Below are 24,367 nucleotides of genomic sequence, written 5' to 3'. Positions count from 1 at the left end.
GGTCAAAACAGGTTTTGACCGGTCAAAACTAAACCCTGCTTTAATGTATTTTACTGAAAAAAAAACATATTTGAGGATCTGTGAAACCATATGCAGCCTAATCACAAGTATGTTGCCCAGCAATAACTGAATTCAATTGGCATTTTGTTCATGGTAACTTGATTGAACGAGTCTTGCTGATTTTACTGATGTTATCTCACAATCACCAACAGGTCATGTTACTACCAAGGGTATATGATTATGTTGAGGTATTGCAATTGTGGTATGTATGTTAATGTTATAGATGTTGATATAATGATAATAATAACCACCACCACCACCACCAAACCACCACCACCACCACCACCACCACCACCATCATCATCATAACAGTAAGGTCCTGTCTACAAAATAGGATTGCATATAAACCATTCTTGCTACTCTCTAGGTAAATTAATACTACCTGTAAGTATCCTGCAATTATTAAACTTACAAGTATATAATCTGGATTGGATTTTCAACTTTCTGGACACACTGATGTGCAAGTAAGGCCTAAAAGTCCCTATTTCAGAAATGCCTTTAGTCTGCAGATATGATAGTTGTTGTTGGTTTTTATTGTTTTTATTATCAACATCATACCTTTACACGCAAGATACAAGTTCTAAGCTTTAAAACTGAAGACTTGAGCAATTGCTTCCTGCTCTTTATCAACATCATATCTTTAGCATGAGAAGCGAAATGGATTACCTGTGAAAGTTCAATAATTTTTTTTTTCCTTTGATGATTTGCAAAGTGCATTATGCAGAATCTCTATCTGTCATTAAGGTATGTCAGGTATACCTTTGCTTTCAATTAAACAAGGAGAAAAGTGTTACCTTCTTCGCAATTTGCTCCTTTGAACCCAGGGGCACAAATGCATTTTCCACTAGTCTCATCACAAATGCCTCCGTTATAGCAGTTATCACATATACCATCACAAGTATCTGGACCCCATCGTTGAGCTGGACAAGCTGGTGTTATGAAAAGATCATGCAAAGATATAAATTATGATATATGCAGCTCAATTTCACATTTTGGATCACAATGTACCAGCCAGGAACAAGTTTTGTACACTTAACTGTACATGTAGCAACTTCTTGTATCCAGACGATCTCTAATCTGGTCTCAATGGGCTTGGCTGATCCAGGTGTGATCACTTACATACCACAGTGACAAAAGTAGGAATTTGGAAACAAAAAACAGTCTGAAATACAGACCGTTATCATTTGTTTGTATAATAGTTGCGCCTTCACATTTTGATCATATCCTCTCTTTAAGCAATGCACAAGTTTCTCAAGAACGCTCTCCTTGATCTCACACTTGCTTTGAAATTTACAAAATTGAGACAATTGCTTCTCTTTATTACTTGGGATGCCTATTCAACACAAAACATTTATATTGATAAAGGAAATTCCCCTAGAAAAACTACAGATGAAAGAAAGACCTATCTGATGTTCATAAATAAATGTAACTAATTCCAATTAGTCCATATTTAATTAGAAGTAATTTCTGTAACTGCGGCATTCACCTGTCACATTTTGGACTGTAACAATTTAACTTTGTGAAGGATGTTCATAAAAACACCATTCAAACCGGAGGTACAGTAATCTATCTCAGATAACAGAAATTCTTCATAGGATTTCAAATTAGTGAATAAAATGTTTTAATTAACTCTATAGATATTGTCAGACGTTTTATATTATTTAAATTAGATACCCGTTTAAGGTGATCTATAAAGTTGATTATTGGCCAATAGAGTGTAATCTGATGACTAAAGTTCATAGTTTAACGAAAGTGCTGGATTTTTTTGCATCTGGAAGTAACAACCAACATCTAAAAAATAATGTAGAAGTACAATGTTTTTAAAACTTGGTGACATTTTATAGATGCATCTGGCAACAGCATGTTAGTTAATGTCATTATGGCAATACAAAAGAGAAAATCTGTGAATGGCAAAATACATTTTGTGGATGTTACGACACAAAGTAATATTTCTGTTTCAAGTGCCGGATTGTAGATGTTTGTCAAGATCTTGGCAAGTGTGTGAAACGGCAAGTTTTATACTTGTACCTTATTACACAATAAGCAAATTTCTACAAAACTGCAATTTTCAGATTATTACAGTTCATACACTTAGTAAATCTTTTCAAAATAGTAAATTTTCAGATTATTGCAGTTTGGCACAGATACATTACCTCAGACTTTTGACATTTTATCAGGGAAAAAGCATACTGTGCAAAACACTGATTTTCAGAATGTTAACGTTTTTGAATTCTAGTAAATCTCATAGAACACAAATGTTCAGAGTTTGGCGTTTTTGCAAGATGGTATTAAGCTTGTAACACTCTCATTGTCAGACTAAATGGTGTGGCAGTGAGTGTAATTAGATTTCAATGTCCATATATATTCTGTGCTTTCTTACAATAGTGATGAAGTGAGGATCAACACTTTGTGTCAACATTTCAAATCAACCACATTCCAAGGATACAGCAATATAACATGCAATGTTATACAAGGAAACTTAAGCTTTGAATTACTTCTTCCATGAAAACATCACCACTCGCGATCTTCATAATGGGGAAAGGAAGGATTTATCTGCTAAAAATAGTTCACAAATTGAAACAACCATTAATCTAGTCGCAAGACATAGAGCTGTGATAGTCAAATGACCTTACAGAATATCCTATATTTTATTAATATGAGATTGTTATGGTGTCATGAACCACAATCCTGTTGGGCTTTAACACATTATGATAACGAATGTCTCTTAAACAAAGATGTGTTTAGTAAATGGCTATTAAGTAATTCATATCTGAAATATGTAAGTGATTTACAAACCTCTCACTATCAACAGTTTTAGACCTTGTGTTGCATTAATCCTCTGGCCTTGGATATGACACTCATAGACACCAGCATCATCTACCTCAACTGCTCCACTGATGACCAAACTATCATCTCCATTAAAAGCACTCTTCTTTACATCATCCTTCAACCATCTGAAGTCTGTAACATCCTTCGATCCGGTGCTCTTCATACCAATGCTTACATCTGTATCACCCGCATTGACAGTTAATGAGACCAACTCATCACTGGGTACAATATCGGCTGAAATCAAGGACATTGTAACAATATATACATGAGTTATATATATTGGCCTGTGTAAAATCTATATGGTATTAAATACTAAATCAAACATTTAACAAGTTCTTAACAAAAATATTGTAAGAACAATATTTTTCAGCACTTCTGGTAATACATGTATGTCAACATAAATGCCTCAAATAACTTAATGCTACAGCAACCACATCCAGTAAAACTCTAGAAGAACGGTTTAATGGTATGACACAAAATTAGCTGTATTTTTACAATTTGCATTCTCCTGGATATTAACAGGCTGATGCTACAAAGGAATCAAGTGTCAAGTATGGAATCGCATTAAAGGGTCCAAGATAAAGTTGATGCAAATTGTGCAAAGAAGCATGTAACGTTTTGTCATTTGCTTTGCATTTCAACCAAATGTCGTCTTGTTACATATTGAAGTTGACATTTACACGGTCATTATCCTCATCCACATGACTGCATTGCAATTAAAGCCATGTTGAAAGTATAGTGCAACAATCGTCCAGATTGTTTTATTAGCAGTACCAATGCCTACCCTTAATTGCACTATAATGTTTTATGTAATCACTTCAACCACTTTTGCTTAACCCAGCTTGAATATTGTTCCCCCAAAAAATGTTCTTGTCAGGAATACATTTGTAAATATGCAATATATGCAATATATGCAATATAACAGGAGACTTGTAATGTGTTATGCTCATATTATGTAATCTATTCTAAACACGCTGCAGTAAAACGTCCACATATTATTATCATACCACCTGTGATAACGTTGTATTATTATATAATGATATAATGTATGACAGGCCAATAACACAGGCCAATAACTACAGCTGTGAGTAACTCACCATCTGATCTCATAAATATCCCGGAGATTGATGTAGTGATCTTTCCATTTAATGCAGCTTCACATCCAAACACCCCAAAGGCGTCATTATTTCCATTATTGTCCAATGTTACCCTCCAATGTTTATAAGCACCACCAGCATTCCAGGCTGGAGCTGGTGGATCTACATTTTCATTAGCATCATTCCTTGTCCAAACTGTCCTGAAAGACTCTACATGGGCAGTTGCTGCAATAACATCGGATTCGCTAATGTGACACTGATAGTGTGTTTTAGTATTTTCAGACTCAAAAGGCTTTACTCCGAGGAAAGTCATCTTTACTGGCTCTATTGAGAGAGAACATGTTAACTGTCATTGAAAAGAAAAGAATACAATTAGATTCTTGCAAACAAAACAGATGTATGCTCTTATATTTAACTTTATACTATCCTCTTGTTACATTTAAACAATTTTTTGTATTATAACATGAGGCAATCAAATTTCCTAGGATATTTCCCACCTGTGTTGGAATTATTGGGGGTCAGGGTCACAAAGAAACTAGTAAACCAATAAATATTATGGCATAAAAACAATTTGCTCTGAATCATAATATAACCATAATATAACCATAATATAACAATATATAATTACAAACAACCTCACTTACAAACCAGAGAGCCAAGTGGCTGAGTGATAAATTCCTCATTTTAGATTCAAGAACCTTGAACAGTAATACTGTTTAGAGTTTTAAGTGTTAAACATTACTCACATGAATTTATCTGCAAGGTCCACGCTGTTTTTAGATTTCCATGTCAACTTACATGTTAATTCATGCTGTACTAGAGACATTTGTGTATTCAAGAGCTTTCAGACTTTAACTTCTAATAATCTCAAATGACAGTTGACTTCCCAAGAAGCAAACTTATTCTGGTATTCACTAATGTAGACCTAAATACCAAATATTATAGTAATTCAAGCTTTACATGTTTAAGTTATCAAGTTTACAAGGGTCTACATAGTTGACTTGAAATGACCTTAGATATTCTCCAAGCTCAACAGGTTCCTTCTACTGACTAACATGGATCCACTTTCCTAGCATAAAATTCATTCAACATTTTCAGGGTTTACAGACTCGACCTATATTGACCACACATTATCTTGTTCTTGTACTCACTCGATACCACTGTGGTCATTGTAGCTTAACCTTTAATACAGTTATCATATTTTAAAGGTTTTCAGAATGTGACTCCACCAATTCAATTCAATAGGTAGTTTGCGCACAGCATGGGGATCAATACACATCCCAAGTATGAACTTAATCTATATGTGCTAGTTTAAAATTATGGTGTTCACATACAGGGGCTCACATACATACACATTCACATGCCATCACACATATCATCACCATCTCACAGGTCACTTTGCCTCTGTCAAAAAATCAAAAACATACAAACCAGTTCTGAAGTTCAGACTACAAAACGTTGACAATATAATACGTAGTGTTCACACTGTACTGTAGACTGCTGTGCACAGTATTCATTATATCATGTATATTATATTCAATATTTCACACATACCTTACACGTGTGATGGCAAACCTGTAACTTGCATTTGTAAAATGAAAGCAGGGTTGGCAATTTTTGTTTTTATTAAAGAAAGCAGCTTGACTAACTTAGGATAAATCAGATATTTGTTATTTGAAATGTTATGGTATTTTGTAATCCAGTGTGTTCATGCAAAAATGTTAACATTCAATTGTTACTAATTTTGGTAGCTCCCAAAATGCTGGCTATTTACTGACTTGAATGCCAGTGGAATTTGCTGTATAGCAGTTAAAAATAAGGCTTTTGTTTACTGCCAGTAGACATCAAGAACAAAAAAACATAATAAAGTTAAAACAAGTGAAACAAGTAAACAATCATAATGATTCCCATAGGAATCAAAAGCCCTGTAATACGGCTGATTAGAAATAATGTTTTTAATGGATTGGCTGCTTTCTTAAGCCTCTGCAGTAAAGGTGTGTATTGTTATTCAGAAAACAAAAACAAGTGTGAACTTTAATTGAGCTAGGAGTTTCATTGTTACATAAATAACAGGACATTCCTTACTGACTTTCAACACTATTTGCCCTTGCATAATTTGGAAATAAATGTAAACGTTAAATCTTATGCAATCAAATACAAATATTTTCCCAAAGTCTTGCGAACGTTGTATCGGGATAACTTACCTAGTCTTTGTTTATATTGGTCGACCTACTGTATACAGACCCGTCACTTAATATGTTAACAGCAAGAACATAAACACGTAAACAAGTAAAATATCGTCATGATTTCCATAGAAGCCACTTATTAACCGCAGCTGTTCATTTCTCAAAAAGTAAAAGGGATAAAAAAAAAATACAACCTAGACTGACAGCTGTGGTTTCTAATGATCTACTTTACATCCAAATTAATTAAATGCCTGAAGCCATCCATTCATACCATTTTTGCCCTTCCATTCATAATTGAAGAAAGTTGGTACAATTCATCATTTCAGAAGACATTTAGGCAAAATAGAATAAATGGGGACATTGTTTTCCTTTCTTATGTTTCCAAAAGGTTAGATCGAACTTATATGTAGCACCAGTTAAAACAATGCTGCACATTGTTTGAGCAGCATATCTAACACGGAAGTGTTAAAGCTTCAGATCTGTTTAAAGAAGAACTGTTTAAAATTACCAATATGACAGTATCCTTTGATATATACAGGCATAATAATGTAAGACTCTCCTGTATGCATGCATACAGTTACTTCCTCTTAAGATTGAGACTAGCAACAAGACCCATTATATAAATTTAATAGTGCTACATTGGATGCTAAAGGTTAAGGACAACAGTAAACCTTTTTATCAAAGTTCTTCCCCTAAGCATACATAGCACAGCATTTGATAATTGTACATATTTTTATGATTACATAGATGTTTAAAGTCCAGATATAGTGTTATCAAGGTGTACACTATACCATGCAATATATTTGAATGGTGACAGTATCATACAAATGTACAGTAGAACAGTACAGTGAGCTATCAGACCCATGTAGATATAAAAATGTGAAACAGGATGTTGAATTTCCTGGTAATTGAATAATATACACCTCACCGTTGTTTACAGGATCTGAGAGATCTGAACTACTGTAAAACATATTGACAAAGGTTTTACTTTTTCTTTCCTGCTTAAATTACATTTATAGATCATAGCTACCATAGATGAAGGAAATGGGAATTGGAATTGAAGAAACCGTTTCAAATAAAAAAAAGGCACTGAAGAGAAGATGATGTATAGCCCTGATTTTCTTGAAGAATGAGAGGTGACCAGAGTTGGAAATTAAATTGCTGTCATGGTGTAACATGTTTTTTGCATAAATAAAGCATGCGTACATTACCCAATGCACCGGCATTATCAGTGTAATTACATCAATATCACTTAAGCTGATATCACAAGTCTTATACGGATCCAAATAGTTTACAGTAACCTAATTAACAATTTGATACTGCAAGGGTAGAAGTTTCGTTGCTTTTACTAATATTTCATATCACAAGTATAGGCATAGCATTGCTACAAACTTTATAACATATCAACATTGTGGACTGCTGTAAAAGCAACAACACAAACACAACATTACCATTTTGTCCATAACTGAGGAGTGTTTGCCACAGCAGCAACGTAGTCACAGCAATGACCTGCACTTTGTAAGTCATCTTTTCTTCTGACAATATCTTTGTTAAACCTGAGAGGAAATTCAAGTGAAGATATTTATATTATGTACAATCATAAACCTCCGTAATACTATGTTGTGTACAGGTGACTATCTATGTCTACACTAAACAGAACATTTCTGATGAATTGAATCAACTGTTGACTGTTTGGCATCTCAGAAACAGAGGTTGAAAATCAAAGAATTGTCAAAAAAGATTATTTTTCAATGCAATACACAATTGATACTTGAAGGAAACAACATTTAAAAGTTAAAGCTTCAAGTATGCAGGTTCACTATTGAAACTGGTTGATCACTTTCTCATGGTGGTCATGAAATGTTTAAACATGTCAAGTGAATTGAAGAAAATGCATCTGGTCCTATTAGCTGGCATTTGAAACTGGCATTTGAAACTATAGTGCTTATAGGAAGGTTTAAATTACTAAGTAATGTACATGGACTTTGTTAAAAACTCTTTAATCTGAAAACTCAAATATTGATGAGTGAGCATACATCAGTGTACTATCAATATTGTAAATGTAGGGAATAGGGATGTGACAATACAGTTAACATGCATTTTAGAAATTTCATGACTTTACCAGATAAACAGAGAGTTAGCCAGATAGCCTAGTAAAGTGTGCAAGTATTTCAAAGTGCTATATTTTTCAGAATCAGATGGTCGATATCATTGCTTTCATCAAGTTGTCTTATACTTTCATGTCCTGCTTTAAAGCCCTTGTATTGACCAGCAGTTTCAATTGAAAACGATGAGGAATAGTTCATACTGCTCTTACAAGTGCTTTGAAGCATGATATGGGAAGACATGTGCATTGACTGTAGCAAATTGCTAAGATTAATTAATAAGAAAATTATCCCAATTGACTGATTACATGAACAGCAATGTTGAATACATTTTTGCTGCTCAAAATATTCATCCAAATATTACTGTCAAATTTGATATAAATTTCCAATGGAATTATGTTATATTAAAAAGTTAGGTTTAAGGAGCCTAGGCTACTACATCCTACAGTACCAGTACAAAATTTCAAAAAGGGACAATGACCATGATCACCACAAACACTACAACAACTTGAAGCTACATATTGGAAAGATTTGGAGTTGTCTTAGAATTCCCTGTGAGCCATTAATGCACAAGTTTTTAATGAATGTTATCTTACTAATTTCCAATCCTTTTTAGGAAATTAAGTTAATGAATTTGAACATGAACTGAAATTAGAATAGCCATTTAGGCTAGGACTACGTCTAGTTGACCAAAAGAGTTTGCTAGTTTTGCATAGGCTTCTTAAAAATTCTTCCTGAAAATACCATTTGTTTTCTTACTGACGTAGGATATAATCATACCACTGCTGTTGCCTCTGTCTCACTAGTTCAAAACAACACTTTACCTAACTTAGGCTACGCGAAATGCCCCTAGCCTTTAAACATAACGACCCTAGGCAAGGCTACCGTAGATTTAAGTGTATAAGACCTAGAAGTAGGATAGGACTATGCTACTTATATGGATCCCAATTCAAGCTAATTGTGTTTCCATGTCTGCGTTTGGTGATGATTTAGCCTAAGCTTGTTGGCCTATCCCAATTTCTCATGTAACGAATATGAATGCTTCACATGTGAACATTCATTAACTGCGCAGAACAACTATATGCAAGCAATTCGGTCAACATATCCAGGCCTATCCAAAGTTTGAAAATCACCTCCCGGTGATTGAACTACACACAATAGGCAGATTACTTACCGCTGCAGGAAACTAGTCACTATCCTGTAAATCGTTCAAAAGTATCTCAGTGCAATGGTTCATTGGGTATGTACATGGTTAGCCTTCTTCTCTCTCTTCCGGCATGTCTTCGTGTAAATTGTGCAAAACATTAGTTGCCTAGCCTGTAGGTGTATTTTTTTTATGTGGAGTCAGTGTACGGTAGAGTAGAATGGACACCACATTAACAACAACACACATTGTAACGATAACAAAACGAGTTACCACTTTATCGAGATATACTAATTAACGGTGCATAAACGGCAAATGTTTGCATAAAACTGGAAGGGCACGTGCCTCTCTGACCTTGTTTATCCTGTCTTGTTTGTTACTACTGTTCTGTATGCTATGGGGATTTTTTAAGGAAGGCCTAGCTGAATTCTTTAGTTTAGGCGTGTTTGGTATTTCTCTTATAGTAACCGGATGCCATAGCTTTCACAATAACTGCAAGTCTTATGCTCACAATATATGACAAAACAGGACTATATCTAGGCTCTCGATCACGACAATGTCTGTAAATTAGCTCTGACGATGTCCTTGCAGTCCAAAGTGCGACGTCATTCTATACGAAGTTTCATAGAACTACAACGTCGCTGAGTAATTAGAGTACATGTACATGTAAATATTGTACTGTTTGGTAACACTTCCCAAGTAATGTAGGTTTGGCCATAAAACACTTTCAACACGTTTCTTGTCAAATGTTGTTAACTTATATTTCAAAAGAAAATGCAAAGGTGTTCATGGTTGCCTGTGGCTGTCGTTAACTCACATTCAACAAGAAATATATGTTTTTTCCGCTTCCTAAACGGTCATATGATGCAACGGACAGAAAACGACGCCCCTTTTTTGAATGGGTCTTGTGAAACTGGCAAAACGCATCTCGAAGATCATTATATCTGTCCATTATCGTTACATTTTCCCGGGAGTGTCATTGATAAACGATATCTATGAAATATAAGCCTTCTGGGTCGACTTATATAAATGCAATGAATTTGTTTAAGAATTGTCTACTTTGGGTCGTAAGCTGCAAGAATTTGTTTTAAATAAACGACATCGGTGTGCGCAGGGACGTCGCTAAAGGGGTGTGTGGGGTGTCTCACCCCCCCCCCCATCCTGTTAAATCTGACGATAGTTGGAAAATTTCCGACTGTCGCACTCTAATTTACCTATGCCTATTCATACATTCTTGTGATTGTGAATGGCCTAAACATTTTGGTCAAAATTGACCTTTAATCAGTCATATTTACCACGTTTTTCTTGCCACTTTGAGAAATTGTATCTCGCGATCCTTATACGGCACCATACAAAACTTCGTATGATTTTGAATACTCTAAATAAAAATGCCTAATAGAACAACTGTACAACGTTCGGTTTATTTATGTACTAATTTTGCTATTGGGTGGATTGACGCTATTCGCTAGCTTCAAGTAAGTTCAGTATATATATTGTCTCTATGTTAACAATTAAAACACGCAATGCTAATCTACGGAAGCTTAAAAGTGCCATCAACATAAGAAAAACTTTGCCACATAAGTTGACATTTATCAGTTAATTGTTTAGATAACAAGATTAAATCTTATCAAAAATCAGAAAAATGTTGGATTGCTCAGTTGCTTTAACTAAGTAATTGAACAATTTTCTGCAAAATGTTTAATTGACAACTTATCATATCTCGTCAAATGGAAATTTGCTGCAAAATGTTCAATTGTTCACTTCATTCCATCTGAGCAATTGAAAAATTGTATGCAAAATGTTTAATTGACAACTTATCGTATATCGTCAATTTTTCTGAAAAATGTTTAACTGTTCACTTCATTCTTACTGAGCAATTGAAACATTTTCTGCAAAATGTTTAACTGACAGCTCATCGTATCTCGTCAATTCAACATTTTTCTGCAAAATGTTTAATTGTTCACTTCATTCCAAATGCTCAGTTGGCATGAAGTGAACAATTTAAACATTTTTCATGTGAGTAATAAGTAGACCCGCTTCCCCCAAAGAAAATGATATTAAGCGCGCTAAGAAAAAGCACTGTATTTTTCGGTAATTCACTATGTCGCCGAATATAATTTGTTGAAAAAAAAAATTCCCCTTTGTTACATTAACATAGCTTTTGTAGTCAGTAGTCTATGTAGCCTTAAAGCAGAAAACTTATACTCAGTTGCCTACTTGCTTACCCAGAGTGATTAATAAGTTTGTGAAGTGAGGGCCAGTGGTACAAATGTATCGGAAAAGTTTGGAACAAAAATGCAGTCGCTAAAGATGGGGTGTCTGACTGACACTGACCGTATCGTTGACGAGTAGCGGCGGGGGGGGGGGGGGCGGGGGGGGTACAAGGCAGCAGTCGGAATTTTCTGGCTCCAAAACCCATCCAGTGGAATTTCAGCCTCTTCACCCCCCAATCATCAGGCCTTAGCTACGTCTCTGGGTGTGCGCAAGGGAATAGGAGGGGAATGAGACCATCTCCGCCTTCATCGTTCTTCGTGGGAAAAGCGTTCAGGATTTATGTTATATATTAACTTGCGGAAGAATTAGAAAATAGTTAATTGATATCCAGTAGTTATCAACAAAATAACATAACCAAAGTCTAAGTTTGTCGTTTGGTTTCTGTTTAATGCTTATTTGAAACAAAATATAGACTTTATATATATATTTATATATATAGGCAATTGTTTCTAATCTACCATATGATGAGTCATCGCATGTAAACCAGGAAGTGATACTCTGTGAAACATTTGCATGCATGGCTACGCAGACTAAAAGGAGTCTAAGCCCTGTTTTAGATAAACCGTAATGGCACTACCATATACACACTATGCAAAATGTGTACGTATACGTGCGTATCCACCCGATGCACTCAGAGAACGCAGTAACTACTATAAATCTTAAAGTTTTGTACCAAAGTAAAAACTGGATCGTGCTATAAATCGGTAGCATGTGCTATTAAGATTACAGTAAGAACTGGGGATATGTGTAATCCCAACAAATCCAGGTTGATGAATTAGTTTGGGATTACACATTTCCTCATTTCTTACTGTACTCGTAATAGCTAATGCTACCGATGTATCATATTATGCAGCACGACCCAGTTGTTACTGTGATACACAACTTTAACATTATACAGTACGGTAGTTTCTGTAATCTCTGTGTAAATCGGCTGGTGTGTCAAAAAAATGATAGGGGAAGTTTTGGGAAGAGCCAGGGACACTCGTTACGTTTGGTCCTTTTTATCGGTCTATGTGTGCCTCAGCCCGATGGTGGGTGAAACATCAGACAGTAAATAGGCGTTCATTTATTTCGAGAGAAAAATTTCGTTGATAAAAACAATTAAACGTATCAAAATATTAAAACCATCCAAAGCATTAGAAATATAAACTTTAATTTAACAAGACTTGTTTTCCAGATTTGTTGCAAAAAAAAAAAAACATTGAAGGTATCGGGGTTGTGTCATTCAATAACTTTCATTGATATTCTGTCTCGAGATGGTTGATTGAATGGACGTAGCTTATTTTAAGTGGCTAATCTTTCAACAATTCCACTGAGAAGTTGAATCATAGGACAGGGAAAGTGTATTTTCTTTTATAGAAATATTGTGTTCCTCTGTGGATAAATGATTTACAAATAAAAAAAAAGACATTTTAGCTGGAGTGACCTGATGACATCATTCACTCTGTCATTGCCAGATGCATTAACACAATGGAATAAAATTGAAAAACAAATGATTTATCTTTGCGATACAAAATGCTTTCAGGGCGCCGTTTGCGCCTCAATCATTCAGAAAATCCTGCAGCAAATTTGCTAAGCAAGCAACTATTTCAGCTATTAGAAAATTATTTTAATTCCTGGTTGTTTATTTACACGTTGATATCTTGGCAACCAAGTTCAAACTGACTTAAGTTGTAACTAGACGGTTCTACATTCTTCTCGTGTGAAAATTATGTTTTCAATTTGCATTTAAGCCCAGTACGATAAAAGAGTAAACACTTGTTTTAACTTCAATGAAGAAATATCACACCAAAAGGTGATTAGGAGTCTGATGTTACGATGAGATACAAAGATCTTTTAAGTCCTCTGGCAGTTAGTAACATATTTCAGAAAGACTATGTGCAATTTTTTAAGAACTTTGGAATTAAAAGAAAATAAGCCTACTGTGTTACTGTAAGTAAATATATACCGACGGAAGAAAATGATCGATATGAAAACCCAATACAAACCCTAAATGTTGCTCTATTCCAAGCTGCAAATTCTCATTTTAGCGGCTATACAAATAAGCTTGAGTGTTATCGTAGAATCACATAATCGGTACTATAAGTATTGTGTAATATAATAATCGAAGGGTCAAAACTGTTTTGTCAGTGTTGTTTCTCATAGATGCTAGAAACTATTTTAAAAAGCTGGAAAGGACTCATTTTTAAATGAAAATAAGACAACAAAACATTTTTTATTTTCTTCGTGTTTTCGATAAGACTGACTCAAGGATAAATACGGACCGGTTTGTTTTTACCTTTGTATATACTGCTTGTTTAATGTTCATATTTCTGTTTTTAATTTTTATGTCCATTTTAATTTTAAATATTGTATGCTCTACGTTTTCCTTATTTTTTTTTATACTGCTCGTTTACTGTCATACTTTCAACCATTTTATTTTATTTTATAAATTTTGTAACTGAGGGCCTCGGGCAAGTTATGCCTATAGGCTAACGGAGTTACCCTCTTCTATGCGAAAGTTCAAATAAAAAATGAAAAATAAATACGGACCATCATAGTTTGGAAAACAAAACAGATAAAGCATGTACAGTAAGAATAGTTATTTATAACTGTTGTTTAAATTTCTGTTTAATACAGAACATCCGTTGTTTCCCTCTCCTGATTTACGTATAAATGAGATCCTCAAGGTAAAACTGAAAATATTTTCACGTTCACATTAACACATTGAACTAAAAAAAGTGAAACCTATAGTCACGGGTTTATAATCTCTTGTTTATTTTCTCATGCTATCACCGAAATTTGTATTGGATTTGTCAATATAGTGATGTTTGCTTGCTTAAGCTACTCCGCGACCATACATCCTGGTGATGTGAATCAAAGAAATACACAAAGTAAAGGAAGCAGAGAAAACTAGTTTCACTTATCAAATGCGATGTGAAACTTCCCATGCATTAGTCCCCAGCATTAATGAGTGTATGTATTGCTAGTGTATTCAGCGATATTCTGATACCGTATCTGTTATTTCCTTGTAAAACTATGCATAATGTGTCTCTCTTCGACGCAGATGAAGGGAATAATTGGTACCGTTTACAGACTGAACTTTATTTACGATTTATTGTGAATTCATTCTAACATACAGACAATATATAGCTTATTTTACGCTGGTAGAGTATATCAAAAATTGAATTTATTCTATGAATTCTGCAAAATAACGTAGAGAACAAAATTGCATAAAGCTGGTCTAACAAATGAAAGAGACATATTTAGTGATCGAAATTTAAAATGATAACAGTACTAATTGCGTAGAACAATGGTTTCATATAGTGTGAATGCAATTACTGCAACTAACATAACTCATGTCTTGTCAACATCAGTGTCCAATAACTAACCGTCATATGCCAGATATAACCGTGAAGTGGTTTGTCAAAAGTTTATCAACGGTTTGCTGAACGGTTCTGAAGTACAATATAGACCTAAGGAGAAAAAAAACCCCACATGTATAGGTGGTATAACAACTGACAAGAAGATTTTAGAAGTTCTAAACATAAAATTGAAATTTTGAACATTTTCAATTGTCGAGTAATACCAACATTTTGTCATATATCTCTGTGTATGTGACGGAATTGTAACAGTGTTACAGTTTGCTATTTTGTTTGAACTGCAAAATATACAATGAATCTTACATCAAAGATAATCTAAGTGAATCCAGGATGTTGATGCCACCATCGATGTGTAATAAGCAGTAATGTTGTATGTTCAACGTTATGAACTGATTTACTATATTAACACATTACCATTACTATCTAGGAATGGATTATTAACATGATCTCAGATGGCATCAATATTTTACGATTACGGTAAAGTAGACATTGACTTCCATTAGCAAACCTATCTTACACAATATAATCATTGTATAAGATAGATCTATCACACTACTTATAACATTAAAGAAAATGATACAAATTCACTTCTTTGAGGCGTAAAAATATTCTGTAGAAACTATCTATGTAAAAATAACAGTCTTATCATCTTTGTTTTGGCGCTTTGTCAGTTACAGTTCTGAAAATTATCAAAGTTGTAATCTGTTTAACATGTTAAAGTAGCAATGACGTTCTCTTTCTTACAACGGTTGATTTAAAACGTCTTTCATAACATCTGGGTATAAAATAAAACTTCGAATGTCTTAGACATATGAATATTCCTATATTAGTTAACTTTTCTAACAGGGTAAATGTGAAGAAGTATTAAAACATTAAAACATCTTAAAATAAATACAACAACAAGGGCAGAAAAAATCTTGATCTTAAATTTACGAAGGTTCCTTGATTTTCCTTAATTTATTAACTAATATTCTGAGTACGAAAGTAGAAAAATAACTTCCATTAAAGTAACAATATGCGCTATTTCAGTTAATTTTCGTAATTAATATAATTATTTCCATTTTTTTTTAGACGTGTTAATTTAAAAAACATGAGATCTTAAAATAAAGAATGCTTAGATGCAAATTGCAAGGCCATTGAAGTGTCATTACCGGCAAACTGGGAGAATTCCGTAAATATTAATAATAACATTCATATATCATCAGGGACGTAGCTAAGGCCTGATGATTGGGGGGGTGTAGTGGCTGAAATTCCAACTGGATGGGTTTTGGAGCCAGAAAATTCCGACTGCTGCCTTGTACCCCCCCCCCCCCCCTCCACCCCGCACTAATCGTCAACGATACGGTCAGTCTCAGTCAGACACCCCATCTTTCGCGACTGTACTTATGTTCCGAACCTTTTTCGATACATTTGTACCTTATGGGGCAAAGTTTTTGCTTATGTTGATGGCACTTTTAAGCTTCCATAGATTAGCATTGGTGTTTTAATTGTATACCATAGAGACAATGTATATCCCAACGACGTAGCCAGGAGTTTGAAAGAGGGAGCACCTTTTGCGATTGATATGGGGAGGGGTCTAAGGGGAGGGGGTGTCCCCCTCCCCTTTGAGATATTTTTGAACAATTGAAGGTCCTTAGATGCGATCTGGTGCGATTTGTTGCCAGTTTCATCATTATCATATGATATCATATTATCAGCAGATTTTGTTTTCCTGTTTGAATTCTTTTACATGTTCTTTTACATAATATATCAGAAATACATTTGACGAACTTAACTGATGGACAATATAAACTTTCATATTTTGTAAGACAGCCAGATGTGCAGTGGCCTAAAAACAAATATCGTTATCGCCGTGTATTAGCAGTGTAATAACAACAGCTTTTAAACATATTTTTCGACACTGAAAGGGGGGGGGAGCAGTCGCTCCCCTGCTCCCCCTGGCTACGTAGCCTACGTCCCTGTATATCCTGAACTTACTTGAAGCAAGCGAACAGGGTCGACCCACCCAATAGCAAAATTAATACATAAATTATCCGACTTGAAGCTGGCGAACGTTGTATTTTTTTTAGAGTATTCAAAATCATACGAAGTTTTGTATGGTGGAGTATAAGGATCGCGAGATACAATTTCTCAATGTGACGAGGAAAACGTGGTAAATATGACTGATTAAAGGTCAATTTTGATCGAAAATTTTATGTCACTCACAAATTACAAGAACATATGAAAATAAAAGTGCGACAGTCAGAAAAATTAGAGTGCGACAGTCGGAAATTCCGAATTGAAGCTGGCGACAGTCGGAAATTCCGACAGTCCCTGTATATCATAAATGCAATGTACAGGCATGTTAAGGATTAATACCAATAATCATAAAACGATGGATAGAAATAGGTAAACCGATGATGTTAAAGGCTATCACGCTATGGTGAAGATTTCTGAGGTGAAAATAATAGTACTGATTGTTCCGGAAGTGTTTCTTCTTGACCTAAGCTGTTTATTAGTAGACTTGCAAATAGGACGTTGTTTTAAAGATTCTTGAGCAGGTTAGGACTACACAATCACGTCATAATCCTGCATTTCTGTTAGGTAGCAGTTGAGAAGTTGATGACACATCATGTAATCCTCCTGAAAAAGAAAACACATGGATGGTTAAACGTTGCTATAACTATCACAGTATGTTGTAAACGAAATAACAGGTGTCTTCGAATGACACGTTTGAAACGCTACACGAAATGAACAAGTGGAACAACTACATAGTAACGAATATAAATACTAAAACCTGTCACCATCAATGACCAATTGAACAATACAGTGATCTCGGAAATTCTGTTCATAAAATGTGCAAAGAAGGAATTAACCAGTGACTGCGTCCACTCTTTAAAAAAAAGTCACTTACGTATCCAAACAACCGTCAATATTTCCTCAACTGCAGTTGGCTACTGGTTTACCCAACGGTTTGTTAAATAATATTTTATATACATTTAACCAAACAACCATAAAATACTTGGGTAGCATTTTACTATTTATTGGTAAATTGATATGTTTTTTTGTTGGGAAACCTCTGTCAATGTTTGGTAAAGGCCAAAGATAAAATTAACAATAACATCAAACATTTAGATATGAGAATAAAAAACAGGAAACATAAGTTTATAGTTACATGGAAACGTGATGACATAACAACATGACACATTATGTTTATGCCTTTGTATTGGATTCTTCACACATTGGCTGTCAGGAAACTTTCTTTTATCAAATTAACTTCCAAGCAAACTTTCAGTAGAATGTATTCCTTGCAATCACTGGTAGTTTTATTAACATTGGACCTGGTCAAAATTACGTATAGGCCTACTCTGTCATATATCAGCTGTTGTATTTATCAGTAGTATTTTGTTGATTTACCTCATATTATGTAAAATGCTTTAGTAACATTGTAATGATAAAATCATGTAAAAACTATTTTACACTTGAATGCAAATTTTATAATTCAAATTAAACGGTTCTTTTTGACGTTATATATTAGCCTCTAATAACATCAACGTAACCTATTGTTTGACATAACTTTCAGCACAAAGTCCACACTAAATCTGAAAAAATAAGTCGGAGCAAATGATATCAGTAAGTGCAAAACACTTGGCACAAGTAAAGTGGATACTCCCAAGAAATGACAAGTTTAATATTTAAATAATATGGTGCTTTCTAAAGTTTGTTAGAGAAATTCAATACACATACATCAATTTTACTTAAAGTTTTAACAAACTATAACATAAACAGAATTCTTGTCACAAAAGAACAATGGTGTAATGCCTGTGTACCGGAGTGCGTTGAAACATTTCTTTAGGCTCAAAATTACTGTTGATATGCTGTGGACCCTTAACGACCATAGTTATCAGTCCAAAGTTGATTTTATAAACAACTTTTACGTTTTAAGAAATGAACCTTCATCAATTAAAGTGACCTGATTATAATATAAGAGACATAAGAATAGGTCAGCACCTCATATGCAACACAAACAAAGTTCCTTATCAAACTGCCACTACAATGTAATACAAATTTGTCAAGATCTAAATGTTTTTGATGTCATCCAAGTGTACCATGTTGTTAATATACAGATAAACGAACATGTCTTGGTAAAAAAAAAAACAATTTATGAACATTAATATCTTGACAAAGGAGTCGACGTCATCATCAGTTTAGCCTTAAATTCACATAGTATTTGTAACAATATCGGTCAATTTATGTGATAAAAATAAGGATACCCAGCTATGTAGACATTGTGAACTGGTCAATTCTGTCCAAATTTATTTCTGGAAATTGATTAGTTTTCAATAGTTTCTGCGCTTATGTTTAATGTGTAAATAGGAATGAATAACACTGTGATGCCATGCATATGGTTTTTGGTGTATGTTTTGCTAATTTATATTATTTTAATGTTGGGTTTAGGCGGGAGGTTACATGATGATTATAGTAGGCCACTATTCTTTACAGAAGCACCAGCAAAGTCTTCTGAAGCTAATATTTACTGTATTATATACTGTGCTATCGTAATATTTTATTGATGTTACGACATACCTTTGTGATAATCGCATTGGGGTTGCTCACTTTGATATTTTTAACAGTGTCGAACACATGTATCGTTTGTCGCTTTTTTATCCTATTGATCTCAGAACAAACAGTCACATACACTCCACTTCTGGATGCGCCATCTCTGCAAAACAAAATTGTCCCAAAATACATAATTTACACATTGATTTTACTAAGTACAGCAAAGTACTTAAGGAAAATACATGAGGTACGTTTACATGTACCACACATAGTATACCGGTTTGAATAACTTGTCAAAAGTGGATTCGAATTCGCCATTTCTACAAAACTAAATTGCGACAAAACACATACGATAATATCAAACTTAGAATTGTCATTTTTACTAAGAACAGCAAACATAGAAATAATACATGGCCCACGTTTACATGTACCAAACATAGCATACATATTCGAATGACCCGTCAACAGTAGATTCGGGTACTGCCAATGGTACCGAATCATGCCACGTCATCCATCCGTGTTTAATTATAGAGATATTGAGAAAATGACGGTTTAAGCTGGCTCGTTTCGTCACATTAACGATAATACTTTCGAGTGAAAAAGAGAAGAAGAAAAGTTGAAATGAGAACAATAGTTGATACTGGTAAAAATTTAGATTCTACAATATTATATCACATATGGTCTGAGAAAGTGTTTACTGATGTCATATGATCAAGTACCATAAAACAGCAACTTATCATGTAAAACAAATAATTTGGGTAGTTAGGATCATCAAGTTAGAGAAAACTGAGACATCATTACTGTTTGCCTTGGCATTATACTGCTGCAAAAAGTGTTCTGTTTTACTTTTTCATATTAGTTTTACAATTATTACTTATTTTGTTATAATTGTTCCGAAGGCAATTATGATAAGATTGGCATGTTTATGTAAGTGTTTACACCTTTCAATACCAGATTAAGAACTTACATGCAATGAACTAATGTTGCACCGCGATCTCCAAATCCTGTAGCTGTGATGAAATGTATAAGCGGTATCAAGCTATCACCACTCTTTGGCCAGTTGTTTAGAATGAAGCGTTTAACCTTGATCGATTCCTGAAAGCAAAACGAAAAGAATGGAACAGTATGGCTCTTAACGAGGGTTCCTTGTGATTTGAGGTTAATTGTGAATACAGATAATAGTAGTAGTAAAGCTAGTCAATCAAAATAATTTATGAGCATATGAGTATCTTACCCTATACGATAGGTGGGCAACCGTACATTCATGGACTGTATAAAGCTGTTTTTTCTCAATGAGGCACGTGGATATTGTCATTGTTCCGATCTCGATGTCGTTTACCTCTGGCCAATATTTGATAGCATCCTGTGTTATGATACAATACAAAATTTTGACAGTGATTTAAACTTACGAATGATTGTTCCAATGTTAGTAACGCAATAGAAAACACCAGAAGAGACTAGTACTGACAATTCTGTACCCTAACGTTCGAAGCGAGAAATAGTTATACTAAGAAAAGTGGAATATTTGAATGAATTACATGATTTTCGGAGTCTGACTCATTCAACATAATAATCGTCTGACAATGATAGTCAAACACGAGTCGCCAAAAGTCTTCAACAGTAGTCGGCAAAGGTGCCTGTGTCATAATCAAGGTTTGGTTCAATCCAGAAATCTGAAGATAATGAAATTAAAAAAAAAACTTTTAAACAGTACAAATACAGCGCTTTGCGTATTCCGAAAAAACAATCATCGGTTTGATCGATCTCCTAAATCTGTTATTAATTGCATTTATTTAAAATGATGAAAAGTACTTCAGAAGAATTGTTCCCCCATTAAAATAATTAGGTGCTTTCATCGATGTTATTTAAATTATCCAATTGGATACCATGCGATCCCAGCAAAGCAATTTCCTACATAGCGATGGCAATCACGGCTCGTGTAGCTCAGATGGTAGTGTACATGACATGTTAACCTGATTTTACTGGTTTGACTAGCGAACTAGCCAATGTATTTCTCGCCTTGGCTTGAACTTAGAGCACTGAATTTAATTATTTTAAAAGCTTACATTCACAATAGACGCGTTAATGTAATCGTTTCCTCCCTGAGTGAGACACATGGATTTCAACATAGGTCGATGGTTGTCCACTGGGAAAAGAAGTTTTAAATATGACATTAAAATGGACTACACAAAGAAGATATAAGTTATTCTCAATACTTTAGGTTGTGTCTGACAATCCATTTTCGATATTTTCCTTTGTTTACTATCCCGCTTTCCTAAGTTTGTTGTCAAAGTTGACGCTTTGCCTTAATCCCGAAGTTCATCAGCTGACTAACGAATACATGTTGTCATATTAATTGACTTCAATATAAACCTTTCATGAAACGTTTGACAAATTACACTGACACTGGGGGCACAAAATGTCACCCTTGTTTTATCATTATAAAATTACTAATGGGTGTATAGTTGTTTCGATGAACATTTATGTATTTGATTGGTTATTTTCTTATAACAGCCTTGTTTATTATGAACAAGCAGCTTTCGTTAAATTGTTCTTGCTCGTTGAGGTACTCACATGGTACAATATCTCCAAATCTGTTCTTGTGCAAGTTTCCAGGGGAAGCCCCGGAGAATGAACTGACATTTGTGCTGGGGCTTACTTCTTCCAGACGCTTCAGCATAAACACAAAAACAATATGTTGCAGTACTTACATAAATACTGCCTCAAAATTAGACGAAAGTGAAAATAATTTATTAAGTTAGGTGACATTACACTGTATAAAGGGCACGATTATTGTGAAAAAAGAAAATACCATGATAATGAATGTTAAATTCTGCAATTTTTTTTCTCAGGCGGTGACGAAATATGTCAAAATATCGTATACAAATATAAGTATTAGTATTTGTATCGCGTGCATTTTGGTTCAACCCGATAGTGGTAATTGTATCTATTTTGTTATATTCTGTGTGTCTGTTTTTCTTCTTCTGCCTGCTGAGAACAATCATATTCTCGGTTAGTCCATTAATACTTTAGATGCCGCATGTCTCTGATAATCGCGTTGTGTTCATCCATTTTAGGTACACGTGGTCCTGTTTTGCACTCTCAATGACAATATTCTTTATGCATGTATAAACGAGCAAGACATTTCAATAATGGGCGCATATCTATCGATTATTTATATTATTATGATTTAAATCAAGTGCATATCTTTTATGTGATGAAGTACCTTTTTTTGTAATCACAGGTGAACACAGGACAACATCTACTTATTCAGTTTAGTATTTAACCCACGGACGACATCATGTTGTTATGATATTAAAGTATGGTGATAGTTTATTTTTGTTAATACTGATCATTTTTCTGTAACCAATACTATCATGCAGAATCCACACTAACAAACCGATCATCATAGACAGCAGGAATGACATTTTAGTAAAAGTTCCTTTTCTGGGTTATATCTTTCATGGAAGACCGTTATTCATAATATCTTACTGGTAATCAACGACTATTTTGAGTTATGTACTTATCTTTACCTTAAAGGTAGCCGATATCATTTCTTTAGCGGTAGAACTTCTCATGAACAACGGAAACCTAGAAATTGCCATCGGTCGTCTAAGAGAAAATTCATCATCAGAATTGTTTTGGTACGTAGTAGGCTTTTCCTTCGACTTTTGGACTTCTTGTTGATTTGTTGTCTTGCTTGAGCGCCTTCACTAATATGGATAGATGGAATTTCATATCCATCAATGGTGTTATCATTTCCTGTGGCTGACGGAGTGCATTCCTCGCGTACTTTAGAAGGAACATATCGTACCACGTTGGTATGCCCACTATCTTTGATAACATTTTCATAGTCAGAAGGGGCTTCGCTTGTAACCTCTGTAAGAATGAAACACTGTTTGTAATGAATACACATCAAACAAATAATGCAGATGGTATGAAGAATCATACCCCGTTTATTTAGCAGTTGGTCGAAGAACTTACAATTGCACGCGTGTACTTTGTATATCATAAACGATTGTTCTAATCAACATCGTATTGTATTTGTTCAATTGGGAAAAACGAGTATTTTAATATCAATGATGCCTTATAGTAGGGTCATTGCTAATCATCATTTTTGCACTCATGAAATACTTTGCAATTATTAAATGATTATTGAACAAACGTGGAATTAAACCTTAATTAAATATTCTTGTTCTTATTAGACATTTACGATTTGGTATTTATATTCTACTTTTCGAATTTGATTAATAATGTTTAAATTATGTTAACTGACTGCAGTAAGGAAAAACATTCTTCATTTACTATAATGGCCTACAGAACCATGAAATCATTAATGCGAGATATGTAACAAAAACGCTGCGATTACAAAAAACAAGATATACGCTTCCTATGTGAACGATGTTAGTGTTTCCTTATAAAGAAAAAAAAATCGATTTATATTACTACTATTGGTAAATTATTATGGTACTTTCATAAGGCCAATAGTACAGGGCAGCTTTTGTTGACATTATATGTAGACAACTTTAATTAAAATTGCCATTAAACTTACAAATATACCTTTTGATTCGTCCGTTTGTCGTTTTACGTTTTTAGGTTTGGCTGTAGATCTCTGATATTTCCATATTCTTGGGAAGAAACAAAAAACAAGTTTGAGATTTGATGAAAGCATATCGTAACATACAACATTAACCACGTTTTGAGTAACTCACCCAAACACTGCAAGAAGAGCAATAATAGCGAGAGATACCGTACCAATTGTAAAAAAAAA

At 34.3% G+C, this 24,367-nt stretch overlaps 3 protein-coding genes across 9 annotated transcripts in view; all 3 read right to left on the bottom strand.

Annotated features, from left to right (window-relative positions):
- LOC139984390 (receptor-type tyrosine-protein phosphatase F-like) overlaps positions 1-9,609 on the bottom strand; it is a 49,533-nt gene extending 39,924 nt beyond the window's left edge. For all 3 annotated transcript variants that reach the window (XR_011799065.1, XM_071998298.1, XM_071998307.1), the window contains exons 1-5: positions 9,452-9,609; positions 7,624-7,728; positions 3,987-4,310; positions 2,857-3,123; positions 855-989 (exon numbers count right to left, since the gene is read on the bottom strand). Coding sequence is in view for 2 of the 3 variants with exons in the window: in XM_071998298.1 (XP_071854399.1) it covers positions 855-989; positions 2,857-3,123; positions 3,987-4,310; positions 7,624-7,699 (802 nt within the window). In the remaining variant the exon portion in view is untranslated. The remainder of the gene's footprint in view (positions 1-854; positions 990-2,856; positions 3,124-3,986; positions 4,311-7,623; positions 7,729-9,451) is intronic.
- Positions 9,610-14,774: 5,165 nt separating this feature from the next.
- On the bottom strand, positions 14,775-23,270 carry LOC139984522 (receptor-type tyrosine-protein phosphatase alpha-like). 2 transcript variants are annotated; one of them, XM_071998443.1, is made up of 8 exons: positions 23,130-23,270; positions 22,171-22,314; positions 21,663-21,742; positions 21,135-21,269; positions 20,831-20,959; positions 20,564-20,691; positions 19,624-19,759; positions 14,775-17,679 (listed from the first exon to the last, which is right to left on the bottom strand). In XM_071998443.1, exons 2-8 carry the CDS (start codon positions 22,274-22,276, stop codon positions 17,605-17,607), a joined length of 789 nt encoding a protein of 262 aa, XP_071854544.1. In that variant the 5' UTR covers positions 22,277-22,314; positions 23,130-23,270; the 3' UTR covers positions 14,775-17,604. The 2 variants fall into 2 exon arrangements, with proteins under 2 accessions (XP_071854544.1, XP_071854539.1); XM_071998438.1 differs by having other exon boundaries at positions 22,171-22,267; positions 23,130-23,264.
- A 66-nt stretch (positions 23,271-23,336) lies between these two features.
- LOC139984442 (angiopoietin-1 receptor-like) overlaps positions 23,337-24,367 on the bottom strand; it is a 36,399-nt gene continuing 35,368 nt past the window's right edge. For all 4 annotated transcript variants that reach the window (XM_071998381.1, XM_071998373.1, XM_071998366.1 and 1 more), the window contains exons 16-17: positions 24,157-24,224; positions 23,337-23,475 (exon numbers count right to left, since the gene is read on the bottom strand). In XM_071998381.1, coding sequence (XP_071854482.1) covers positions 24,181-24,224 — 44 coding nt within the window. In that variant the 3' untranslated portion in view covers positions 23,337-23,475; positions 24,157-24,180. The remainder of the gene's footprint in view (positions 23,476-24,156; positions 24,225-24,367) is intronic.

Source organism: Apostichopus japonicus, chromosome 2, assembly GCF_037975245.1.
Source record: "Apostichopus japonicus isolate 1M-3 chromosome 2, ASM3797524v1, whole genome shotgun sequence".
Taxonomy (NCBI): Eukaryota; Metazoa; Echinodermata; class Holothuroidea; order Aspidochirotida; family Stichopodidae; genus Apostichopus; species Apostichopus japonicus.
This window is presented reverse-complemented; position numbering and strand designations above follow the sequence as displayed.

Bases quoted from the DNA above. Each gene is read 5' to 3' on its own strand.
- LOC139984522 (XM_071998438.1), bottom strand. From the start codon at position 23,201: ATGGCAATTTCTAGGTTTCCGTTGTTCATGAGAAGTTCTACCGCTAAA. The intron at 21,270-21,662 runs GTAAGCTTTTAA...CATTATCTTCAG, and splicing joins TTAACGCGTCTATTGTGAAT to ATTTCTGGATTGAACCAAAC. The intron at 20,960-21,134 runs GTAATTCATTCA...ATCATAACACAG, and splicing joins AGTCAGACTCCGAAAATCAT to GATGCTATCAAATATTGGCC.